This window comes from Microcaecilia unicolor, chromosome 3, assembly GCF_901765095.1.
Source record: "Microcaecilia unicolor chromosome 3, aMicUni1.1, whole genome shotgun sequence".
NCBI lineage: Eukaryota > Metazoa > Chordata > Amphibia > Gymnophiona > Siphonopidae > Microcaecilia > Microcaecilia unicolor.
The window spans coordinates 356453090-356475824 of record NC_044033.1 but is presented as its reverse complement, the minus strand read 5'-3'; the positions used below and the strand labels follow the sequence as shown (position 1 = coordinate 356475824).

Sequence of the window (22735 nt, the reverse complement as noted above, 5' to 3'; positions counted from 1 at the left end):
TTCAATCCGCAAGCATAGCTGCAAAGTCTGTAGCCGATCTGCACCAATTTTCAAAGAGAAAATAGGTCCATACTTTCACTTTGAAAATTACTATGGGTACAGAGTACCCAAAGGCATTTGAACTTGCTTTTTCAACTGAATGCACATAGATTTTAAAATGCACTTCCAAACAATCAGACTTTTCACACAGAAATTAAGAACAACTCTTGATCAACAATACTGTGGTAAACACAAACCCATGCTAGACTGGGCAAAAATTAAAATATGGAGAAAAAGGCCTCGACAGTTTGCAATACTCCATGAAACTTCATGTAATCTAGTCCTGCCACAGTTGTGCTTACCCAGATTATTTCACCCCACAGAGGTGATGTATCTTGCGTTCTTTTAGGAACAAGAATTCATCTTTAGATGGGACACAGTGGCCCCTGGTGGCCTCAACAGGGAAATAGAATGGCAATCTTAAAAAATTTCCCGCGCTTAGATGACAGCCTATAAATGTACTGCGCATGTGTGGGCGTTCACTGTAGGTTTCAACCCTGATGGGAGTTAGTTCCTGTCTATGATTTGCCGATTTATAAGTTGATAAAATGGAAAGCTTAAACTGTTGAACTATATTAGATTATATCAAGATCACATTTCAAATCGTATGAGCCTTGATTGTTTTTGGTCATCTATATAGTTTGTGAGCTAAAAATGCTGGCGCACCATAGTAAAAGACCCCTATTGTCTACAATGACACCCAGATTTGTTTGTTGAGTGCTAACTCCCAAGGTAGACCCTAGCATCAGGTAACTATAATTTGAATTATTCTTCCCAATGTGCATCTCTTTGCATTTATCCATATTAAACTTCATCTACTATTTAGATGCCCAGGCCTCCAATTTCCTAAGGTCTTCCTGCAATTTTTCACAGTCCACATGTGTTTTAACAACTCTGAATAGTTTTGTATCACCTGCAAATTTAATCACTTCACTTGTCGTTTTGATTTACAGATCATTTTTAAATATGTTAAATCCATGCGGCACTTCTCTCCTCCATTGAGAAAAATGGCCATTTTGTTGGATTATTTGTAGTAAATAATTAGCAGATTTTAGTACACACAGCTTCAGCTTTAGAAATGTTAATTTCTTTCTTCATCTCTCTCTCATTCACCCCTGAATGATTCACTGCTGAGTCACTTTAAAGTTGAAGTAACAAAACATCTGTTTACTCACAGTTTGTAGTTAGATTATAATCAGACAGGCTTATATATACATATTACTATACATTTGTATTATCAGCTCCTTCCATGTGCTTAGATGGTAATGGATGCTGTTTTAATTTCCCCCTCTTGGACCTCTTTCTGACTCCAGATCACACGGGGGACTAAAGATACCTATTTCACATACCAGGTTCTGTATGGTTTCTCCAACTTCCATTGTCACCCAATCACAAGGAGGTCTGCTCTGGGTTTGCATTAGGGGCTGTAATAGAAATCTAATTCCCATAACTACTGCTTTCTGTCTTCCTGGATCTAGGTATACTCTGGGCCATTTATGTTCCCAGATAATGCCTATTAAAATTCTGTCTAAGTTTCTCCAGAGACTGAGTGTATGTGATCTGCCTTGTAAGCTAAATGTAAGGTAAAGAGAAGATAGTATAAAGACAGAGATAGGTTTAAATAGATAGATACTATTTATTTCTTACCCAAAGACAAGTCTTCAAGTTGGTACAAATACAGACATCAGACTTTAATCAGGTACATTCAGCAGAGAGATTCTGAGTACAACCGGACAGAGCTTCGCCCTCTGAGAAAACTCCCAGTTAAGGCACATTTTCCCCTCTTTTATACACAACCTCTCCATAGAAGTCAATGGTGGGAAACCTAGCTCTCAATTTCTGAGATGATACGTTCCCACGCGGGCTTATCAGTATGTTTTGGGAACAAGTTCTTTTTTCACATCTCATTTCTGAGACACCTGTTCCCTGTTGCAATAGTTTTCACATACTTTTCACACCATCTTAAGAACTCTGTAATAGGCTCCATTTTGTTCATCTTAAGAACTATGTAATAGGCTCCATTTTGTTCATCTGAGCCATCCTTTTTGTTTTTGTTTTCCCCAGTACAGGAGCTGAATTTGAATTAAAAATTGTACCAATTTGTAGCAGGACTCATTATTCAGAACCGCTTTTTACAGATTCTCAAATATTAAATCATGTACTTGTTATTTGGCCTAGTCAGTACTTCTTCAGTTATTTTAGGCTTCATAGCTTTGGCCCTCACTATTCCAGTGGTAGATCCAAAGCCAGGCCATATATTAACATTCCCCTCTTCACCCTATCCCATAGGGTGACACCAGGGTTAACGTACCGTGGTACCATCCATTCCAGAAGGTATTCTATGAGGCCATCAAATTATCTGAGTCTTAAGGTCAACTGGTACAATTTGTTTTGTTTACGGTGTGAACTCATCATCCTGACAATACTTCAATTATGTCAATCCTACACAAACTTATAGTTAGTACACTAATAATTTTCTGCAACCTTTTCATATGCCGGTTCTATCTTATTCATATCTATGTGATTGAGGCTTACTGTAGTGAGAGAGGTTTTATGAATGGGGCTAATCCATGAGATCATTTACAAAATCCCATGAAATATAGGTATGCGGGTATATTAACCAAGGTCTGCATGGATCTTGACATATGCATAATGACCTGGAAGTATGGGAAGTATTGTATATATCCGTTACCCTCTTGGAGCTTAGTCAAACCTACAGAAAGACATGCAACGTAAGTAAGCTTACACCAGAGTTAAACAATTGCATAGCTGGTTGATACTAACAGAGTTTACATCTACATTATCTTAGTCAGTATTAGGGTTTGATGTTACCCTTGTATCTGAGCAATATCAACTTCAATTTTAAATTACCTAAACGGAAATAACAGGGGAAATTCTTAGAAAAACAATTAGAACAATAAAGAACAATAAAGGAAATAATAGGAAAATAAAAAATAAAATCTTTTCAATATCTAGACAGGATTATTGCTAAACTGGTAATAAAACAAAATATGAATCTATAATGTCCATAAACAGCAAATTCTCAAATTAAGTATCAGTTTTAAAGTTTCTTTCATTGATCATGGTTGAGGCGGTGGAAGCGCAGAAGAATCTGGACGGAGATCTGGAAGATCTAACAGGGCTGAGTTTTCAGGCTGGCTTGCTGAAGGAAGGAAGTTGCCGGTCTTAAGATGGTTAGGCTTGTAACATCTGGTTCTGCGGCTGAGTAAACACGTATATCGGTCACATGGACCCGAAACTTGTGGTGTACAAATTGGGATTTTTTTCATTGGTAGGGGTCAGAGCTTCAAATTAATTCAACCTAAAATTAAATCTAAAAAAAACAATTGGAATTGGAATAATTTGCATAATAAAAATTGGAATTGGAATAATTTGCATAATATATCCCCACTTCTGGCTTGCATAATGTGCAAGACTAATTGGTAATTTTTACAAAGACATGATCAAATAACAATAGTAAAGTATATGGAACAAAAGAAAAGTTTACAAAATAACAATTAAATTTTAGAGATGATGGTAAATGTCAATTATTGATGTATGGAGGGCAATGTGTTGTAATCTCAATCGCCAATAGATATGGAATCTTCACCTACGATGACTACCATTCACCAAGGGTTGAGCCCTCAGCTTCAGGAGGCCAGCAGGACTTATGAGCTAGATGATTCAGGAAGAAGGGTAGAGGCCAAAAAGTGGAGAGCCTGTCTCTTTTGTTCATGGACCAATTGATGCATCTGTTGAAATTCACGCTGAATAATGTCTCGTTTTTCACACCAGGTAATGTTGGGGTCTGTGCATCTGTCTTTTAATTTAGCGATTCTTTGCTGCAACATAGCCTTCAGATCAGATACATTATCGGGTAGTTCTTCTTTGCTAGCAGTCGTCTCCTCGGTGAGGGACGTCAACGGAATTCCTGTATCCATCTGAGGAAAGGCAAAACTTAAACAGACCAGTAGTGCAATTTATGTGGTTAAGTTATTGAAAGAAGTCAGAATGCTAGGGGCCAGGAAAGAGGCTTGGTAAGAAACAAAGCATCGAAAATGAAAAATTATAAAAAATCCCCCCCCCCAAAAATGAAATATATAAAAATAAAAATAAAACAAAATATTATACATCTGAATTGCAGCAAGGCGTATTCAGACGGCAATGCAAGAAAAAGGTTCCTCGAAAAAGACAAATGGAAGAAAAACATTAAAAAGTGCAGCCACTTGATTGACCTTCACATAGAGTTTAAGTAACCCTTTTCAGTCAGTCAAAGAAGTAGGGAGAAGCATATCGCTTTAAGACAAAGCCACCATGTGGTAAGAGTTAGTTGAAGCAAGGTGTTAGTTAAATACACAAAGCATAAATTCCAGGACCGCTGCACACAAATAATGTACACCAGTTCTTCTCACAATCACTCACAGTGAAAGACAGAGAGATAAAAAGAGTAATAGTTGCCATATTGTGATAACCTGTTTTGAATAGAAAGGAATCAGAAAGTGGAGTGTATAATTTTCCCAATTTATGTTTGAAAGCTTCACCAATTCTCAGTCCAAGAATAGTACAAAATCTATGATCAGCGCAAAATGCTTCCCCAAATGGCCAGTTCAAGGGAATATTTTTCGCATTCATTCCATATAACGGATATTGGTTATTAAATATTTCTTCTTTCTTAGACAAGGAAACAATGAAAAGCTTTCAGATGTCACACATATTATAGAGAAATTTCAAAAATGAAGGCTTTATATTCATGAAAAAACTAAAGAAGTGAATGTCACATTAATTTAAACAGCATAACAGTTAAAGCAGAAAACATTTTAAAAATGTGCAATACACAGCTTTTATTTAAAAGGGATCCCGTATAGAGAAAAATGGCATAAATAAGTCAGTTAAGGTTTATATAAAAAAACATAAAATGAACATCCTCTGGGGATCGCTTATCCCTGCAGTTGATAAGAACTCCCCAGGGAAGGTATGCAAAAAAACAAATAAAGAACTTGCTGACTCAGTTAGGTCATTTGTATGGTACCATAAACATACACTTGCAATTAAACCTAAAAAAATATAAGATAAAGACATGTCACCTGTAATAGAAACAGAAACATACAGAGAAATGGTTTCTGGATACTAAATGAGGAGCTGAGTAGTATGAGTGACTGAGAGCAACAAAATCAAATCGGGTTTGGGGTAACGCCTAGTCATTATGGGGTGGGTAATATTGATCCCTAAATCTGTGGTCACTGCGGACGGTGTTGATCCGGGTTCCATAAAGGGAATGACTGCCGTTCAGGGGGATTTTGACGGACCTGCGATTTTCTAAATCTATATGGCTGTGTCTGAAGACATTCAGCAGCATAATGACCATATTGTTGGCAGCGATAACAGAGCACATCAGGATAGCGATCAGGGCTAGGCCGGGAACGGTAGTCTCGTTGTCGCCTAGTATCCTCAAGAGGGCCCCTTGGGGGACCTCGTTGGGGTAGAGAGCGACGACCCCGTTCTTCTGGGTAATCAATTCTACGGTCTGGGCGGTAGGGCCGATTTCGGCCATTATTGTCATAGCGTTGGTCAGCATACATAACAATAACAGGGGGAGAAGTGTCAGGAGTATTGGTATCAGGGTCAGAGCCATATATTAACAATGCTCACACCATAGTAGATCCTCTCAGGTTAGGAGAGATCATGAGCTCCATGTGCTGCATCTGCTGCATCTGCTGTGTCTAACCCCCACAGGAAGTTGCATAGCTGTGTGACCTCTCTAAGTAATTCACATCAGAGGTCACAGAGTAATCACAGAGAAATAATAGGTGACAGGCAATGCATGTAAAATACAATTACATTCCAACACATTTAACTCTACCCTCTGTTTTCTGTCCAATAACCAATTCTTAATCCACACAAGGACATTGACTCCTAATCCATGACTTTTTAATTTTCTCAGGAGTCTCTCATTCTGAAAATCTATATACACTACGTCAACCAGCTCACCTCTACCCACATGTTCATTCACGTCTCCAAAGAAATGAAGCAAATTGGTGAGGCAAAACTTCCCTTGGCTGAACCCGCTGACTCTGTCCCATTAAACCACATTTGTCTAACACATGATCCCATTTTTGTTTTGTGAAAATGCTCCCCACCCTCCCCCCTCATTACTCTAGTTCCTGTTCAAACTAACAATTTGCGTTCAAAATCACCCCTCTCCCTCCTCCAACCCTACCACCCTGAACTTAAACAAACACTAAGATGACCTGGTATCTGGACACTTATGACCCCAGGTCATCTCCGACAGAGTAATATTCCCACCTCATCCTTCCCTAACCAAGCAGAAAACCCCTAAAATAACCCCCAATATGACAAAATACCACTTAAGAAACACTCTTAAATCTATTCAGTACTGCACTTCTTCCTTTATGGGAGACTTTTTGCAAGTAGAAACTCCAGATAAACATGAAAGCCCTTCTGCCCTTTGGAGAATTCCTAACAGCCCTTGCCTCCCACAACATAAAGAATGGAACCCTTTTTAAAAATTGGCATTACATTGGCCACCCTCCAATCTTCAAGTACCATGGACGATTTTGACGACAGGTTACAGATTACTAACAGCAGATCATCAATTTCATGTTTGAGTTCTTTCAGTATCCTATAGTAGTGTTTCCCAAGTCCAGTCCTGGAGTATCCCTTTCTAGTCAGGTTTTCAGGACATCCACAATGAATATGCATGAACTTAATTTGTATACACTGCTTCCATTATATGCAAATCTTTTTTTTTTTGCAAGGACCATACTTGGGAAACACTAGGGCACATAGCATCCCGTCCAGGTGATTTACTACTCTTTGTCGATTTGGCTCAGTATGTCTTCCAGGTTCAATGAAATTTCTTTCAGTTCCTCTGCACCGTCACCCTTGAAAACTATTTCTGGTACAGGTAGATCTCTTACATCTTCTTTCGTATAGACCGAAGCAAAGGATTCATTCAGTCTCTCCGCTGTGGCATTGTCATCCCTGAGTGCCCCTTTTGCTCTTTGATGTTCTAACAGTCCCCTGTATTCCCTCACAGGCTTTCTGCTTCTGATGTACCTGAAAAAGTTGTTACTATGAGTTTTTGCAAGTTTTTCTTCATATTCTCTTTTAGCCTTCTTTATCAATGTTTTGCATCTAATTTGAAAGTGCTTATGTTTCTTCTTATTTTCTTTACTTGGGTTCTTTTTACATTCTTTGAAGGATGTTCTTTTGGCTCTAATAGCCTCTTTCATGCCACCTTTTCACCATGCTGGCTGTCATTTTCTCTTCTTTCCATCTTTGTAAATATGTGGAATACATCAGGTCTGGGCTTCCAACATTGTATTTTTAAACAGCGTCCATGCCCGATTTAAAGTCCTAACCTTTGCGGTTATCCTTTTAGCTTCTTTAACCATTTTCCTAATGTTATCATAGTCACCACCCTTTAGAAGATTAAATGTTGCCATAGTAGATTTTCTTAGTTACTTCACTCCAGATATCAGCTCAAATTTGATCATGTTATGACCACTGTTTCCCAGCGGACCCTACACCGCTACCTCTTGTACTATGCCCTGTATTCCATCAAGGACTAGATCTAAAATAGCTCTCCCATTTGTCGGTTCCTGGACCAGTTGCTCCATGAAGCAGTCATTTATTACATCTAGGCAGGGCTTTTTTGAGGGGGTACTTGGGGGTACTGAGTACCGGCACCTTTTCCATTGTCTGCTAAAATTGACCCTTGGACCCCAAGTTTTAATGAAAGAGCTCAGGCTCTACACACCAATTCTGCCTTGTCATAGGTTCTGTGACTGGTTTTAGGGGGCCTGGCTATTGTGGGTTGGGTCCTTCAGTGATCACCCTACCTTTGAAGGGTGGCCTAGCATTTGAGTACCGGCACCTTTTTTGCTAGAAAAATGTACTGCATCTAGGAATTTTACCTCCCTAGCACTCCCTGATCTAACATTTATCCAGTCACTATTGGACCTTTCAATCACAAACCAGAGGCTGACTTCCATTCCTTCTCTAAAAATAGGTCATTCTGCATGGATTAAGATGAAGGCAGTTTCTGTAGTAGGGCCAAAAAGGTGGAATGACCTGCTGATTGAGTTGTGGATAAAGAGGGATCTGCTAGTTTACAGAACCAAATTAAAGATCATTTTGTTTGCTCAGGTAGTTTGGGACAATTAATTTGATAGGAGAGGTATATAGTGGGAATATTCAGGTAGCCATTGGGTAGTTCCTATGTTGCTGTAAAGACAGCGTGATTATTGATGTAAATGGATGGATTTTAATATGTTGTACATTCCATCAAGAGTTGTTTGCAGTGGTGATTAACAAATATAATAAATGAAATCAAATGGAAGGACAAAGATAAGTGGAGAATAAAGAAAAGAAGGAGTCTGGGAATCCAAGTGGGGCCAGGAGTACATAGACACAAAAATGATGAGGACCGACTAAAGGCTTCTCCTGGTGGAAAACGTTACTGGGGATGTGGCAAAGGGTACTTTTATGGCATGTAGAGTGTGGAAGTGAGGTTGGAGCGGCCCCAAAACTGCTTAAGATGCCACAGAATCAAGGTAACAAAGGTAAATGGCACACCTGGGTAGTTTAGATGTGAGAGGGAGGAGGCAAATGTTTTTGACAGAGTTGGTGACTAAGCAGAGGTGGCAGCCAAAAGTTAACCCCCACCACCCCCCCCGTAATCCAAACACAAAAACTTACCCATGGAATATTCTCCAACCAGGTACTCTTTCACATCAGACTTGCCACTGCGTACTGTTTCCAGTGCACTGAACAGAGGTCGCCACCCAGACTGGATCTGTGGGGAACACACCTCTACTAGCTGGCCAATGGAAGTGACTACCTGTCAGATGCAAAGAAGGAAAGCTATTAATATACTTAATCAGATTGGGTTTGTAAAATACCAAAGGGAAAGAGGGAAGCTCTCTTGCCAGTTATGTTGCTATGCTTCGGTGCCGGGGCTGTTATGTATTTTTATTGAATTCACAAGAATAATTACTTGTAACTTCCATTTAGTGATACATTAAGAAAAGAAAGTCTACAATTACAGCTCCTAGGAAATGAATTACACATTTCCTGAAATTTTCCTCGGCTATCACAACTTTACATTTATATATCAGACATGCTGGGGCTAATTTTCAAAAGAGTAGAAAGTGCAAAAATGTGGTACAAGAGGCATGGACATGTTTCTAACATGAAAATGTTTAAACCATATAATTAAAAAAAAAAAAAAAAAAAGTTAGTCTGATATTTGCCAAAAGAAAAACATTTTCAGAGTGGCTGTTTCAGGGGTGTGTCAAGGGCGTGAGAGGGCCTTATTTCATTATGTACTTTTTTTTGTCATAACAGACAGTAAAACTATTTCCTTGTGCCAGAAAGAAAAATGTAGTGAATTAGACCTAATTTAAAAGCGACTAGCTCAAGACCAAACTTGTCTTTGGACCCATTTATGATTTTGCTGAGTTGGAGAGGTAGAAACGTTGGTTTGTGAAAAAGAGTGGAGAGTTGCTAAGTGATACATAACCTTTGTTTCTCTGTCCCTGTCTGAACCTTTGGACCCTCATATTTCCTTTCTTGCCTCCTTGTGTGTCATCTCCTCAAGTCCTTGCCCACTTCTAAGGAAAGAAGAAGTTACGTCAGAGAGGTGGGCTGCAGTAGAGAGAAGAAGCTGGGGTCGGCAGCAGGGCAGTGTATGTGAATCACTGCCACCACTGACGTTTGGAAAGCAAAGAACGATGGCAGACTTGGGGAAGGGGATTGAAGGAGGAGGGAGATGCAGCAGGGGTTGGGGGAATGGGGGAGGACAGATGTCAGCCCGGGAGGAAGAGGATAGAAAGATAGATGCTGGAGGAGGGAGTAGAAGCAGTGGTTGAAGCTGAAATCTCTGTAGAGAGGGAGTGTCATGACTCTTGGGGCTTGGTACTAAGAAGCCCCAATATCATGGAGCTTAACCCTGGCGCAGCAATCACCTGAAGTCTCTATTATTTTATAAAGTCTCTTTTATTGAATAAATCACAGATAATTTACTCACAGATAGATGTTCAGGATACAGAGACTTCTTAATCTGGAGGCTGTGGGAGGTGGAGATCTGAAGAGAGGTAGTTGTATTGCAGGGGGAGGGGAAAGTAGTTGAACAGGTAGAAATAGTCCAAAGCTGGGTGACTGCAATGTGCAATATCTCATTTGGAAGAAGATATTTACAGGTTAAAAAATCCAGGTTCGTTACAGGGAGTTTGAGCCGGACAGAGCTGTCTGGAGCGAGATGGTGTTAACTCCATGTCCCTGGCTGTAATGGAGGAAGAAGCCCCTCGTGGCTGAAAGGACAAGGAAGTGGTGGGGCTTCACACAGGGAGGAGCAGATAGAGACCAATGGGGACAGAGCCTGCTATCGGATAGCAAGGGGTAGTCCTAGAGATAGGAGGGAAAGGTCATACCTGGCTGACCTCTGTGGACAGAATAATAAGACTGAGCAGGAAGACAAAAGAGCCAAGCTTGGCAGAGAGAGAGGGAGAGAGAGAAGGTCTGAGCGGCCTCACAACCAGTGATAGCAGTTCTTACACAGCCAAACAAGTGTGGTTGCACTGCCTGTGAACTACATTACCCACAGTGCATTGCTCATGTATTTTTCCAGTGGGGAAACTGCAGCAATGATAGTCCTTGGGATTGAGAATAACAGTAAAGGCATTACACACATTTTAGGATCACGTTATAAACTAGTGCGAGGCTGTCGGAGGACAGAACAGGGAGAGACGCCAAGCAGGCAGGATGGCTGGCGGCATGATACCGTTCCATGAAAAGTGCCGCCTGAGGCCCTCGCCTCAGTTGGCCAAATTATAGGGCCACCCCTGGTTTCAGTGATAACAGCAGTGCTATGACTGCATCAAGCTTCCAAAGTGGATTTGGGGTAGCCTGCATAGTTTTACCCATGGTTGCTTCAAACACTGGTGAGCACAGGAGATGAGGTCATATATTTTTAGACAACAGTCTGGCAAATTATGGTGGCTGTGTGGACCGCAACAAAATTTGGTGGTAAGACATGGCAGAGGTGTCAGATTAAGGAAAGAAAGTGACAAAGCCTGAAACAGCCTATCAGTAGAGGTGGTGGAGGCTGGCACTGTAATCAACAACAGGACATATTTGGGCCACATATGATGGCAGTGGTAGAAACCTGGTTGAAGGGGTGGGATGTGAGGCTGTCCCGGTGTTGGTCTAAATGTGATAGTTTGTTTCATCTACTCAAGGTGGTAGAAGGTAATGGAAAAATAATCTGATCAATCAACTGATTTATATCTGCAATCATTTTCTACTTTTTACTCTCTGAGAAAGGAGTTTAGCTGCTATGTTCATGCCCACTGCATTGTCAGTCCAGGATTGAAAGGGCTCATTTTAAGGCTTATCGCGCTTTTCAGTGTTGCCTTGTTCTCATACATGTTTAAAAATACATCTGATGAAGGGAGGAGGGACCGGGGAGGCGAGGGAGGGAAGGGTTGGGTATAATTAGTTTAGTGGGATGGTTAGGCTCCAGCCTCTAATATGATTTGGTTGATGGACCGGGTTTTAACAGTTATATAAGGGTGTAGGCTCTGCGGGTTTGCAGTGCCTAGTGGGGGTTTGTGAAGGCTCCTGGCACAGTCCTAGCAGTGGATACTCCACTCTGGCTCACCAAGAGTGCTTGAGAGGACTGCAATGGTACCCTTGGCCTCCTTGTGGATCCTTGAACTATGCCGGGGTGAAGCCCCGCCCCCATTGCCACTGGACTGTGGGATAACGTGCTATTTGGAAGTGGGGTGTTGTCAGTAATTTAGTGTGTTACACAAAGACCTTGAATAGATAACTTAGAGGCAGATGCAGCAACCAAACGTAAAAAAATCTAAATCGTTAAAGTCCCTAACGATTTTAAAATAACGAAAAATGCACCAAAAAAAAAAGTCACACATGCTGAGATCGGTAGTGAAACGTACAATGTATCAAAGAATCACAATACACATCGTTAATCGGCCCCCAAATCATGCGCAGAGCAGCCAAGCGTTATGTTAGCTGCTCTGCGCATGCCACAAACAGTCAAAACACAGTCAAATCGCAAGCACATGGCTCCCAAATAAAAAAAAAGGGTAGGGAGGGGGCAAGGGCGCTCATCAGGAGCGTCCTGTACAGACGGCCTTGCCCCCCCCCCCCGCTGCTCCCCACTTTCCGCCGCTCCCCCCACCCCGAAAAAAGCAAAATTCTAGCAGCCCCTGCCCCCTCCCCACTTTCCGCCGCTCCCCCCACCCCGAAAAAGCAAACTTCTAGAAGCCCCTGCCCCCCTCCCTTCCTCACTACTCTCTCACCTCAGCTCCGCCTCCCGACATCCTCCGTCCGTGCCCCGCCCCCTTTTGGGGTCGTCGCCGCCATTCCCCTCCTCCATCGGGCCCCCCTTCCTCTTACCAGGCCCGTGCAGCGCCTCTCTCCTCTGTCCGAAGGCGCTGCACGGGCAAGAAGAAAGCTGAATCAGCTGATGCCTGCCTTCGCGATGGCGCGTCTTTCTCCTGCTGCGCCCGCCCCTGTCTGACGTCAGTAACCTACGTAGGTTACTGACGTCAGACAGGGGCGGGCTCAGGAGGAGAAAGACGCTCTATGGAAGCTAGGCGAAGGCAGGCATCAGCTGATTCAGCGTTCTTCTTGCCCGTGCAGCGCCTTCGGACAGAGGAGAGAGGCGCTGCACGGGCCCGGTAAGAGGAAGGGGGGCCCGATGGAGGAGGGGAATGGCGGCGACGACCCCAAAAGGGGGCAGGGCACGGACGGAGGATGTCGGGAGGCGGAGCTTAGGTGAGAGTAGTGAGGAAGGGAGGGGGGCAGGGGCTTCTAGAAGTTTGCTTTTTCGGGGTGGGGGGAGCGGCGGAAAGTGGGGAGCAGCGGGGGGGGGGCAAGGCCGTCCGTACAGGACGCTCCTGATGAGCGCCCTTGCCCCCTCCCGATCCTTTTTTTATTTTTATTTTTTTATGTGTTTTCTGAGGTCCTTTGGACCAATCACAGCGCTTTTAGCTCTGCTAATGCGCTGGGATTGGCTCAAAGTTTGTTTATTTTTTCACTTAACACTTTTTCCTGCCACGGAGCTGTCCTAACGAGAGGTCCAGACCTCTCGTTAGTTTTCCTGCCTTTTTCCTGCGTAAAGGCAATCGGAAAAGGTTAGTGCATGTCGTTTCAATGGGGTTTTCACACTAATTGCTCATCTCCATTCCGTTTTCGTTAGCTGCTACTGTCGTCGGAAAATAGGCTTAAGTGCATGGAAAGGATAGGAAATTCTTCCCTGAGGGCTCATTTAACGATGAAAAACGTTTAGTGCATCTACCTCTTAGTGACGTGACTGTAATGATGAGGTGATAGGTCCACCGGGGTTGTGAGATCACAGACCATCGGTGGACCTTTTTGAGCTCTGTATATTTTTGTCCATGGTCTGGGCCACTGGGTAGCGGCAGTCTTGCAAAAAAAGGACACTACACGACAAGCCTAGTGTAGTGGATGAGTGGAGTGGGATAGGAGGGGAGGGAGGGGGACTAAAATGGGGGAACTTGTTTTGATTGTGTTGGCGGTATGGACTTTGTGAATTATTCATGGTTTTATGTGTTTGCTCTGTGGTTTTGTTTGACCTTCTGCTGTACACCATCAATAAAAAAGATTGAACTAAAAATACATCTGATGAATACTCATTGTGAATGTCTGGACAAGCTGCTGTCCTTAGCTCTTGCTGAGAACTCCTAGACTAGACATACTAGGATCATTTCAGCGACAAGACAGAAACTAATCACACAAATGGGATTTGCCTTTATTTGTAACAGCTGAAAAGCAGAACTCTGGGAAATTAATTCTTGGAAGAGCAAGAGGTACACACGCTGCATGCTTAAGCTTTCCAGAGGCAGGGCCGTGCCGATGCGGTAAGCGAGGTAAGCGCCGCAGGGGGGCGCCCACCTCTGGAGGGCGCCACCGCGGTGCTTACCCTCGCCCCGCGCCCCCGAGGACTTTAAATTACCTCGGTCGCAGCCGCTGCAGCAGCGTCGGTGAAAGCGCTGCCGACGTCTCCCTTCCCTTGCACTCATTGGTTCCCTCATTGTCCCGCCTTCTTCTGACGTCAGAAGAAGGCGGACACTGAGGGAACCAAGAGCGCGGTGGGGGCGATGCGCCCCGGGTGTCAGCGGGTGGGGGGGTGCGCCGCTCCCGCTGCTCCCACCCTACCTTCTTTTAAAAAAGAAATCAGTAAAGCGGCGTGGCAGGCAGCGAAGCTTCGCGTCTGCCCTGCTTGTAAAACAAGTAGATCTCCTCGTCGGGCCTTCGCTCACTAGGTCCCGCCCTCGAGGAAATAGGAACCCAGTGAGCGAAGGCCCGACGAGGAGATCTACTTGTTTTACAAGCAGGGCAGACGCGAAGCTGCGCTGCCTGCCACGCCGCTTTACTGATTTCTTTTTTAAAAGAAGGTAGGGTGGGAGCAGCGGGAGCGGAGCACCCCCCCCCACCCGCTATCATCTCGACGGAGCTGGTAGTCGGGTCGGATCAGGGGTGCCCAGATGGCAGATGGGGAGGGGAGCCCAGATGACAGAAGGGAATGGGGTGGGGAGCCCAGATGGGAGAAGGGGATGGGGAGGGGAGCCCAGATGACAGAAGGGAATGGGATGGGGTGCCCAGATGGGAGAAGGGGATGGGAAGGGGAGCCCAGATGACAGAAGGGGATGGGATGGGGTGCCCAGATGGGGAGGGGAGCCCAGATGACAGAAGGGGATGGGGATGGGAGCCCAGATGACAGAAGGGGATGGGGTGGGGAGCCCAGATGGGAGAAGGGGATGGGGAGGGGAGCCCAGATGACAGAAGGGAATGGGATGGGGTGCCCAGATGGGAGAAGGGGATGGGAAGGGGAGCCCAGATGACAGAAGGGGATGGGGTGGGGTGCCCAGATGACAGAAGGGGATGGGGTGCCCAGATGGGAGAAGGGGATGGGGAGGGGAGCCCAGATGGGGTCTGGGGCTGAAAGGGGAGGCCCTAATGCAAGGCATGTGGATGAAGGGAGCTGGAACTGGGGGCTGAAAAGGAGGGTAGGTGGGATAAGGGGGCTAGTACTGGGACTGGGGGCTGAAAAGGGACAAGAGCTGAAACTGTGGGGACTGGGGGCTGAAAAGAAGACAGGGAGAAGTGGCTGGGGCTGAAGCTTGGGACTAGTGAGAGAAAAGGGCTGGGTTTGAAACTGGGGGCTGAAAAGGGGACAGGGAGAAGTGGCTGGGGGCCGAAGCTCAAGACTGGTGGGAGAAAAGGGCTAGGGCTGAAACTGGGGACTGGTGGGATAGTGGGGCTGGAACTGGGGGATGAAAAAAAGGGGCAGAGAGAGGGGACAGATCCTAGATGGAAGGGGGCGTGAGAGGGAGGGCAGACCTTAGATGGATGGGAGAGGGAGGGCAAATGGTGGATTGAGCGGACAGAGAGAAAGGGCAGACAGTGGATGGAAGCGATAGAAAGGGCAGACAGTGAATGGAAGGGGGAGAGAGAGGGCAGACAGGGGCAGATGGTGGATGGAAGGTGCTGAGATAGAGGGCAGATGTAGATGGAAGGGGCAGGGAGAGAGGGCAGACATTGGATGAAGGGAACAGCAGAGAGGGCAGACACTGGATGGCAGAGAGAGAACAAAGACAGATGCTGGATGGAAGGAAGGAAGGAAGACAGTGAAAAGAAGATGAGGAAAGCAGAAACCAGAGACAACAAACTGTAAATAAAATATTTACTTTTATTTTTTTGCTTTAGGATATAGTAGTATTGTAGCTGTGTTAATAAATGTTTATAATAGGTAATCTTTTTATTGGACTAATTTTAATACATTTTGACTAACTTTCGGAGAACAAAACCCCCTTCCTCAGGTCAGGATAGGATACTGTAACAGCACTATACTGTATTGACCTGAGGAAGGATGTTTTGGCCTCTGAAAGCTAAATGTATTAGTCCAATAAAATGGTATTATTTTATTTTCTATATTTGTTTTATTTCTATTTGTTAATTTGTAAAGTGGTGATTGGTTCTTGTTAGTTTTTTTCAAATTTACCTCTGCAGTCTTTATATTTTGCACAGTACTAGGGGATATTTTCTGTTTATGTGGTGTTGCATTGTATGCAGAGTCTGGCATCTTGGGGGTTCAGTTTAATTTTTGTCTAGCGTTTGGAATATGTCCACTTTGAGAATTTACATCTGCTATCTTATTTGCAATGTATAGCAATTTGTTTCTAAGAATATTGCTGACAATTCCTGTCAGTGTGGCAAGTGGTGAGCGATCATTTTCACCGGGGGGGGGGGGGGGGCGTGATCATTTTCATGGGGGGTAGGGGCGCCAACTGATAGTCTGCAGGGGGGCGCCAGAGACCCTAGGCACGGCCCTGTCCAGAGGCCCCATCTCCACTCCTCCCCCCCCTTAGGAGCTCCATGGTGCTCGTTTACCTGGTCCTGGACATCCTCATCGCACAGCTCCAGCTGCATGATGCGCTCAAACGGACGAAACAGCGCTTCATTGAAGTGGAAATGAGGGGGCTCACTCCAGTCACTCAGAACTTCAATCATGATGTCGTGGATAAAAGAAACAGCTTTTTGTGAAACATGCCTCTCTTTATGACAGGCAGCCTACGGAAAGATAAAGGAGAGGGGTTGACTTCTCAAGCAGGGAACAATTTGCTAATCTTTGGAGTTGTCTCCTGAGGTATCCTGCTTTAGACAGCTAGTCCCAGATGCATCAACCAAACGTTAAAAAATAAGAAACGTAAAAGTGCTTAATGATTTTTAAAAAAACGAGGCATGCACTACTAAAACACTCCAGAAATGTTCGGATCGGTATTGCAAAGTAGGATGTATCACAGAATCGTTAAACCCCTCGTTAATCAGCGCCTAAAGCATGCGCAGAGCAGCCAAGCGTTATGCTGGCTGCTCTGCGCATGCCACAAAAACCCAGCTGTCAAAACAAAACCCCCTCCCCCCACAAACAGGAGTGTTTCAGGAGGGGGCAAAGGCGCTCGTCATGAGCGTCCTGTATGGACGCCTTGCCCCCCCCCCCGCTGCTCTCCACTTCCCCCACCACGAAAAATCTCCAATTTTAGCAGCCCCGGGCCGGCCCTCCGCTCTTCCTGTGTATTCTCCCACACTAGCTCCGCCTCCTGCCATGCTCCGGTCCCGTGCCCCGCCCCCGCTGCCCCCCCTTTGGTCGTGGCTGCCGCTCCCCCCCTCCAACGACCCCCCACCTTTGCCTTACCGGCCCGTGCAGCGCGTCTCACTTCTGCTGCACGGGCAAGAACAGCAGATCGGCGATTCAGAAGGCCTCCTCAGACGTCCCTTCTTTCTTCCTGGGCCCGCCCTCCTCTGAGCGGCAGCCAAGACCAAAGGGGGCGGCGGGGGCAGGGCACGGGACCGGAGCATGGCAGGAGGCGGAGCTAGTGTGGGAGAATACACAGGAAGAGCGGAGGGCCGGCCCGGGGCTGCTAAAATTGGAGATTTTTCGTGGTGGTGGGGGGGGGGGGGGGGGAAGCGGAGAGCAGCGGGGGGGGGGGGGGGCAAGGCGTCCATACAGGACGCTCATGACGAGCGCCCTTGCCCCCTCCCGATCCTTTTTCTTTTGTTTCTTTTTTGGTGCTGAGGGAGAGGGGAGCAGCGGCGACCTGGGGCGTCAATAAAGGACGCCCCTGACGCGTTTTCGCCCCCCCCCCCAGTTATTTTTTTAAATGGATTTTGTAAACTTCTAGCAGACAGACAGCCCTACTGAGAGGTACAGACTCTCGTTAGATTACACGGTGTTTTCATGCGTTAAACGAATCGGAAAAGGTTAGTGCATGTCATTTCAATGGGATTTGTAGAGGAATTGCTCATCTGCATTCAGTTTTCGTTAGCTGCTACTGTCGTCGGAAAATAAGCTTTAGTGCATGGAAAGGATAGGAAATTCTTCCTTAAGGGCTCATTTAATGATGAAAAACGTTTAGTGCATCTGGGCCCTAGTCCCTTGCTGTAATTAGAGTGGACATGGAGGGTAATAACTGGGTGGAGATTTTCTGCTGTGCTCCTGGCAGGTGAAGATAGATGTCATCCTGGCAAAATGGTGCAGGAGGCAGTTTACAAAAATATGAAAAAATGGTGCTAAGCCTCTCTCCTCCCAATCATTTCTGTGTCAGTGCTGCTCTTAATACATGTCTAGGGACAGTGGATTCATCTAACTGAATACAGTGAAGATGAAGGGTTCTATTTCCATTGTATGGAGACCGGGTTGTGGAGTCCGGCATCCCCTATTCTTTTTAATTTACTTATGGCACCTTTGGGTAAAAAGCTCTCGAGCTTGGGGTTTAGAATCTTAATGTATGCTGATGACATAACTCTTTATATCCCTTTTGAGAGCCAACTATCAATGCTACTGCGGATGCCAAATTGGACCTGGACATGAACAAAGATAAAACTAAGTTCATAATTTTTAGTATTAAATTTAATATGGATTAATGAGAAATCCTTGTCTATTGATAATATCGATTTTCCCCTCGAATCCTCTCTCAAGATTCTGGAAATAATCTTTGATCAGTGCTTCACATTTGAAGAACAGGCGCTGACAACAGCTTCTGAGGCAATGGTTCCCAAACCTGATCCTGCACTGCCTCCACTGCATGCAAATCTCTCTCATGAATATTCATTGTGGAGATCCTAAAAACCTGACTGGCTGGGGTGCCTCCAGGACCAGGTTTGGGAACCACTGTTCTAAGGTTTTTAAAGTTTTATGGAAGTTACTTTGCCTCAGATCTAACTTTAAATCTGATGCATTTAGATTACTCGCACAATCATTGGTGCTGGCTCACATCACTACTACTACTACTTATCATTTCTATAGCGCTACTAGACGTACGCAGCACTGTACACAATTACTGTTGACATTATTTATCTAGGTTGCAAAAGATCTGGGAGTAAAGAAATTCTAGACATTATTAAATACAACTGCCCATTTAATTTCTGGGGTACCTAAATTCGACAGAGCCATTCCAAAGCTTGTGCAATTGCATTGGTTACCAGTACAGGCGTGCATATTGTTTTGAAACTCTGCTCTTTGGTCTTTTTAATAGTGCATGGAGAGATGCCTTTCTATATTTATTTATTGCATTTGTATCCCACATTTTCCCACCTATTTGCAGGCTCAATGTGGCTTACATAGTTTTGTAATGACATTGTCATTCCAGGATATCAGATACAATTAGTAGTGTAAAGGATTGACAAATCTCATTTGTTTATCAGCTCGAAATGCTGTTCCAGGTTCTAGAGGTTTTTTTTGTTTTAACTCTTCACTATCCAGATAGTATATAAGACATTTTTGCAAAGTTCATTGGCTTATCAAGCGGTCAGGAATTGGAATGAGTTACCTGTAGAAATTAGAGCTGAAACCAACTATGCAGTATTCAGTAAATTATTGAAGACCTTTTTATTTAGAACATATTTGGGTGCAAATCATTAATTTAGTATACCAGCTGTTGTATGTTTTCTATTGGTTTGTATTATTCATGGGGTCTGCCCAGTCCTTCTTAAGTATGTATGCCAGACTGAACTTTTGACAGTATGTGTGGGATATAAATGTCATGTAAAGTAAAGTAAAAATAGCATGGATGCTAGTTTGTACACCACTTAGAGTCAGTAAGATAAATGGTCTGTAAACTCTGTGCAAGTCATTTAACCCACCATTGCCCCAGGTACAAAATAAGTACCTGTATATAATATGTAAACTGCTTTAATTGTAACTACAGAAAGGCAGTATATCAAATCCCATTCGCTTTCCCTTTAAGTGAATGCTGTACATGAAGGTAGGACACCAGCAGACTACATATGTCACTGCAAATTTTCACTACAGAGATCTATGCGCCATCCCTTCCTGGATAGTCAGAAAGGACAACTCTGGGTCACAGGATCACTTTAAAAGCTAAATTAACGGCAAGGCACTGCAGTGAAGCACAGCTGAGCACAGTGAGATGACCAACCGTGCCTTCTTTCATCAAAGCAAACCCATATTTTGAGAAAAGTACAGTGCTGTAGTGCTATTTCAAAAAATATATATACAAATATGGAACATATGTAACAAATATAAGTGTTCCTTGTCATGGCTAAGAGCCTTACTGGTCTTTTACAAAGCATCGGCGAACAAGCTAAATCGGGACTACCGCCAATAGTTCTGCCCCAAGCACGTGCCATTACCGGGGGGGGGGGGGGGGGGGGGGGAACACCTCCGGAAATGGCTTGTGCAGCAGCCGGTTACCACCAGGTTACCGCAGAAGCCCTTATCGCCACCTCAGTGGGTGGCGGTAAGGGCTCCCACCGCATGGCCACGCGGTAAGAGTTCTCTTACCGCATGGCCATGTTTGTCTGGGAGCTTTTTATCCCTTGCGGTAAAAAGAGCCCTGGCACATGAGAAAAATGACCCCTGCTGCTAGCGCAAGGCCCTTTTTCCCCGCAGCTTGGTAAAAGAACCCCTTAGTATCTCCTTGCATATTTGTGGTCCATGTTTTGCTGTTCACTAGCATCTGGGCTGGACAAGCTTTCAGCAGGCAGCTCACAAATCACATACCCCATAAACATGGGGGAGGGGGCATGCAGAAAGCATTACTGTGAGTTTACTGGCCAAGCAATGTATGAAGGGTTTCAGCATGGGTGTTAACTTCTGCAGAAACCTTTACTGAAGACTGCATTAAAAACATACTTACTGCAACCATGCAGTACAAAAAAACACGTTTTTCCCATATGCTCTGCATGGGAAACTTTCTGCTAGGTCCAGCCCAGTGTAGAAAGGTTGGTTGAGAGGCCTGGGTGTCTAGTGGCACCCTCTCTCTCACTCCAATCTCCCTGCCACAACTTGCTTTCTGCAGGAGCCTGTATCTCTGGTAATCTAACAACTGGCCTCCCTCCCTGCCTTGCTCTCTCTGACCTGACCACCAACAGCTAAAAACATGTGGAGGGGCATAATCGAACGGTGTGCCCAAGTTTTCCTGGGGCCGTCCTCGCACGGCTCCATGAAGGGGCGGGGAAACCCGTATTATCGAAACAAGATGGGCGTCCATTTTTCGTTTTGATAATACGGTCGGGGACGCCCAAACCTCAACATTTAGGTTGACCTTAGAGATGGTCGTCCCCGATTTTCGGCGATAATGGAAACTGAGGACCCCCACCTCAGAAACAACCAAATCCAAGCCATTTGGTCGTGGGAGGAGCCAGCATTCATAGTGCACTGGTCCCCCTCACATGCCAGGACACCAACCGGGCACCCTATGGGGCACTGCAGTGGACTTCAGAAATTGCTCCCATGGTGCATAGCTCCCTTACCTTGTGTGCTGAGCCCCCCACCCCCCCAAAAAAAACCCCACTCCCCACAAATGTACACCACTGCCATAGCCCTAAGGGGTGAAGGAGGGCACCTACATGTGGGTACAGTGGGTTTCTGGTGGGTTTTGAAGGGCTCACATTTACCACCACAAGTGTAACAGGTGGGGGGGGGGGATGGGCCTGGGTCCGCCTGCCTGAAGTGCACTGTACCCACTAAAACTGCTCCAAGGACCTGCATACTGCTGTCATGGAGCTGGGTATGACATTTGAGGCTGGCAAAAAAAAAAAATTTAAGTTTTTTTTTTTTTTTTTTAGGGTGGGAGGGGGCTGTGACCACTAGGGGCGTAAGGGGAGGTCATCCCTGATTCCCTCCGGTGGTCATCTGGTCAGTTCGGGCACCTTTTTGAGGCTTGGTCGCAAGAAAAAATGGACCAAGTAAAGTCACCCAAGTGCTCGTCAGGGATGCCCTTCTTTTTTTCCATTATTGGCTGAGGATGCCCATCTCTTAAGCACGCCCCCGTCCCGCCTTCGTTACGCTGCCGACACGCCCCTGTGAACTTTGGTTGTCCCCGCGATGGAAAGCAGTTGAGGGCGCCCAAAATCCAAAATCAGCTTTCAATTATGCCGATTTGGGCGACCCTGAGAGAAGGACACCCATCTCCCGATTTGTGTCGGAAGATGGGCGCCCTTCTCTTTCAAAAATAAGCCTGTTAGTATTCTAGTGGGCCCCCACTCCCCAATCTGACTCAGGGTGGGGTCAGTCTACCATGTAAGGGAATTTCACTTTTAAATGGTAGGCTGGCCCTGTCCAGTGCATCCCAGGGTACACCATGCAAGTTGGGGCACCGCCATTTTGAAGATCATGACGTCAGAGGCAGGAATGAGTAAGCCTTCAGGTGGGGGGGGGGGGGGGGGGGGAGGTCTGGGGATGCCACCAGACACCAGGGAAGTTTCTTTTACAGTCAGGGGTGGGTGAGTCAGAGTGGGGGAAGGAAAGAGAGGACCACCAGTCCGAAAGGAATTTTTGTGTGTTGATTTTGGGTGGGCCACTAGACCACCATATATTTTTATGTTTTACTGTTGGGAGACAGGGAGGTTAGATCTGATTGGGTCGGGTCAGGGAGAGGAAAGGAGACTGCTACTTTAACAGGGATAGGGATGATGCAGAAAGCTGAGTCAGGGTGTCAGCAGTTTCCCCCCCTGTCACGTCTGTGGCCGTGACCACCCTCAGCCTTACCTACTTTCTGGGGGTCAGCAGCTCTGCTGGCTTCTGTCTGTGTTTGTGTTTGTCTTGTCGCTAGTCTCTGTGCTGATTGCTTCACTAGACCTCACCTGTGTGGGCTATGCCTCT

At 45.2% G+C, this 22735-nt stretch overlaps 1 protein-coding gene across 1 annotated transcript in view; it reads right to left on the bottom strand.

The window, feature by feature from the left end:
- Window positions 1-22735, bottom strand: part of ARFGEF3 (ARFGEF family member 3) — a 236678-nt gene that overhangs the window by 39249 nt on the left and 174694 nt on the right. Inside the window, exons 23-24 of the mRNA XM_030198524.1 lie at window positions 16504-16683; window positions 8761-8902 (exon numbers count right to left, since the gene is read on the bottom strand). Of these exons, the coding sequence (XP_030054384.1) occupies window positions 8761-8902; window positions 16504-16683 (322 nt within the window). The remainder of the gene's footprint in view (window positions 1-8760; window positions 8903-16503; window positions 16684-22735) is intronic.